At 44.2% G+C, this 3,544-nt stretch overlaps 1 protein-coding gene across 1 annotated transcript; it reads right to left on the reverse strand.

The window, feature by feature from the left end:
• Positions 1–503: 503 nt before the first annotated feature.
• Positions 504–2,092, reverse strand: LOC107492158 (uncharacterized). Its single transcript, XM_016113154.1, has 3 exons — positions 1,592–2,092; positions 1,236–1,475; positions 504–1,154 (listed from the first exon to the last, which is right to left on the reverse strand). The coding sequence occupies exons 1-3, from the start codon at positions 2,090–2,092 to the stop codon at positions 504–506; spliced, it is 1,392 nt and encodes a 463-aa protein (XP_015968640.1).
• Between the last annotated feature and the right edge of the window lie 1,452 nt (positions 2,093–3,544).

The raw sequence follows: 3,544 nt of genomic DNA on the forward strand, positions 1-3,544 counted from the left end.
AGTCTTGAGCTGATTTGGAACGCCGGTTTGGGCCATCAAATCTTGGACAAAGTATGGACTATTATGTATTGCTGGAAAGCCCAGGATGTCTACTTTCCAACGCAATTGAGAGCGCGCCAATTGGGCTTCTTTAGCTCTAAAAAATTTACTTCGAGTGCAGGAAGGTCAGAATCCAACAGCATTTGTAGTCCTTTTCAGCCTTTGAATCAGATTTTTGCTCAGGTCCCTCAATTTCAGCCAAAAAATACCTGAAATCACAGAAAAATACACAAACTCATAGTAAAGCCCAGAAAAGTGAATTTTAAATAAAAACTAATAAAAATATAATAAAAACTAACTAAAACATACTAAAAACAATGCCAAAAAGCGTATAAATTATCCGCTCATCAGAGGTATAATATGAGTTCTTCACTTTCCCATGGTCGGGTGAAAATGGGTGGTTGCCCCAAGAATTTTTTGAAATCTTGGAAAGCTTGTTCGCATTCCATTGTCCACTCAAACCTCTATCCCTTCCTTAATGTTGCGTAAAAGGGGAGAGATCTTATGGCTGATCCAGCTAAAAATTTGGACAGGGCTGCTAGTCTTCTATTGAGCTGTTGTACCTCTTTGACGCAGGTCAGACTTTTCATGTGAAGTATAGCCTGGAATTTATCTGGGTTTGCTTCAATGCCTCTTTTGGTGAGCATGAAGCCCAGGAATTCGCCAGCTTCTACCGCGAAGGTGCACTTTGCGGGATTATGTCGCATACCATGCTTTCTTATGGTGTTGAACACTTTGGTGAGGTCGGATAACAGCAATTCCTCACTTTTTATTTTTACCAGCATGTCGTCTACATAAACCTCCATTAGCTTTCCGATGTGGTCGGCAAAGACTTTGTTCATCAATCTTTGGTATGTAGCTCCTGTGTTTTTTAGTCCAAACGGCATGACTATGTAGCAATAATTTGCCTTTGGGGTTAGGAACGAGGTCTTCTCTTGGTCGGGCAGGTACATTAGGATCTGGTTGTATCCCGAATAAGCATCCATGAAGGAGAAGTACTTGTATCTGAAAGAGGCATCCACTAGAGTGTCTATATTCGGGAGCGGGTAGATATCTTTTGGGCAGGCCTTATTGAGGTCGGTGTAGTCGGTACACATTCTCCACCTGCCAATTGACTTTTATACCAAGACAACGTTGGCTAGCCATAACGGGTACTTGACCTCCCTTATGAATCCTGCCTCTAGCAAGGCTTGTACCTGCTCTTCCACAACTTGGGACCTTTCTGGACCAAGCTTCCTGCGCTTTTGTTGTACGGGTCGAGATCCAGGGTATATCACTAGTTTGTGGCACATTAGTTTGGGATCTATATCGGGCATGTCTGTGGCCTTCCATGCAAAGAGATCGGCATTATCCTTTAGGAACTGTATCAGTGGCCCTTTTAAGTCTCCTTTCAAGGTTGCCCCTATATTTGTTGTTTTCTCCTGAGCATCCCCGATCTGGACTTCTTCAGTTTCACCTTCAGGTTGTGGACAAAGTTCTTCGCGAGCTCAAACTCCCCTGAATTCAATGGTGTTGATTTTCTCTCCTCTAGGGTTTCCTTTAAGGTTCAGACTTTTTTGTAACAGCGTCGTGCAAGCCTTTGGTCTCCTTTTGTTGTGGCATTCCGTTCTGGAGTTGGGAACTTCATGCACAGATGTGGAGTGGAAACTACTGCGACGAGCTGATTCAGCGTTGTCCGACCTATAAGGGCGTTATAAGCCGAGCTCACGTTGACTATGATGTAGTCTATGTTTAGTGTCCTTGACCGAGTTCCTTTTCCAAAGGTTGTATGCAGTGAGATGTATCCTAACGGTTGAATTGGGGTGTCTCCGAGGCCGAACAAGCTATTCGGATATGCTCTGAGCTCTTTATCCTGCAGGCCGAGTTTGTCGAAGGCGGATTTGAACAAGATATCTGCGGAGCTCCCTTGGTCTACCAACGTTCGGTGGAGATTAGTGTTGGCGAGTATGATGGTAATGACCATGGGATCATCATGCCCCGGGATGATGCCTGTTGCGTCTTCTTGGGCAAAGGTAATAGTGGGGAGGTTGGGTGACCTCCCCTTCTCCGACATGATATACCTCTTTGAGGTGTCTTTTGTGAGATGATTTAGAGATCCCTCCTCCTGCGAATCCCCCATTTATCATATGAACATGTCTCTTAGGGGTGTGAAGTGGGCATTCAACTCGTCCGATCTCTTCATCCCTTCTTCTTTTTCTCGGTTCATCCGCTTTATTGGCTAAGTACCGATCTAGTCGCCCTTCTCTTGCCAATTTCTCTATGACATTCTTTAGGTCGAAGCACTCGTTGGTAGAATGTCTATAGATTCGGTGGTATTCACAATACTCTATCCAACTTCCCCCTCCTCTTTTGTATTTTTTTGAGCAAGGTGGTGCGATCTTCTCAGTGTTGTATATTTCCTGGTAAACATCCACAAAAGACACCCGAAGAGGGGTGTAGTTGTGGTATTTTCTAGGTTTTTCAGCGGGTTGGTTTCCTATCTTCCTAGACTCTTTATCCTTGTCCCAAGGTGGGTAAGAGAATCCAGCCTTTGAGCTATCTCTTAATCGGGAGTTCTCCTCCTTGTTGATGTATTTTTCAACCCTTTCTTGAACCTCTTTTAGAGATGTTGGGTGTTTTTTTGGATATTTTGTGGCTAAAAGGTCATTCTCGCAAGCCATTGATGAGACCCATGATGGCTGCTTCTGTTGGCAGATTTTGTATATCCAGACATGCCTTGTTGAATATTTCCATGTAGTTGCGGAGGCTTTCTCGATCTTCTTGATTTATCCCTAATAGGCTAGGGGCATGCTTGGCTTTGTCTTTCTAGATGGAGAATCTAGCTAGGAACTTCTTGGTGAGGACATCGAAGCATACTATGGAGCTTGGTGGCAAACTGTCGAACCATTTTATTGCCGTCTTGGTTAGAGTAGTTGGGAAAGCTTTGCATTAAATGGCTTCCGAGGTGTCAGTTAGATACATCCTGCTTCTGAAATTACTGAGATGATGGCTTGGGTCAGATGTTCCGTCGTATGGGGTCATGTCAGGAGCTTTAAAGTCCTTTGGGAGTTTAGCTTTCATGATCTCTTTGGTTAATGGATCTTGGTCCTTGTGGGAACTATCTTTGTGACTGGATTGAACGGTTTTTAGCTTTGAGATCGGCCTTGAGCTTTAGGAGCTTGTCCGCTAGTTCTCGGCGTCGCCTTATTTCTCTCCGGAAGTCTCTCTCGGCTTCCCGTTTATGCTCGGCCTCTTTTTTGAGCTGTTTAAGATGATCCTGTTAAGTTTGTAGGGCATCTAGAATTTCTGCATTCGGAGACTGCTTGTCTCCTTTAGGTTGAAATGCTTCCTTAGATGTGTTATCCGTGTTTTTAAGTGGTGTTCTTTCTTCTAAACCTGAGTTGTGATTGTTGTTGAGGTTGTTCGCCATGGTAATGGGATGACTTCCAGGTCCCTGGCAATGGCGCCAATGTTTCGAGGGTTACCTGAAACCAAAGGTCGATCTCATACGAGATCTTCTGTACTG

This window comes from Arachis duranensis, chromosome 1 (genome assembly GCF_000817695.3).
Source record: "Arachis duranensis cultivar V14167 chromosome 1, aradu.V14167.gnm2.J7QH, whole genome shotgun sequence".
Classification (NCBI taxonomy): Eukaryota; Viridiplantae; Streptophyta; class Magnoliopsida; order Fabales; family Fabaceae; genus Arachis; species Arachis duranensis.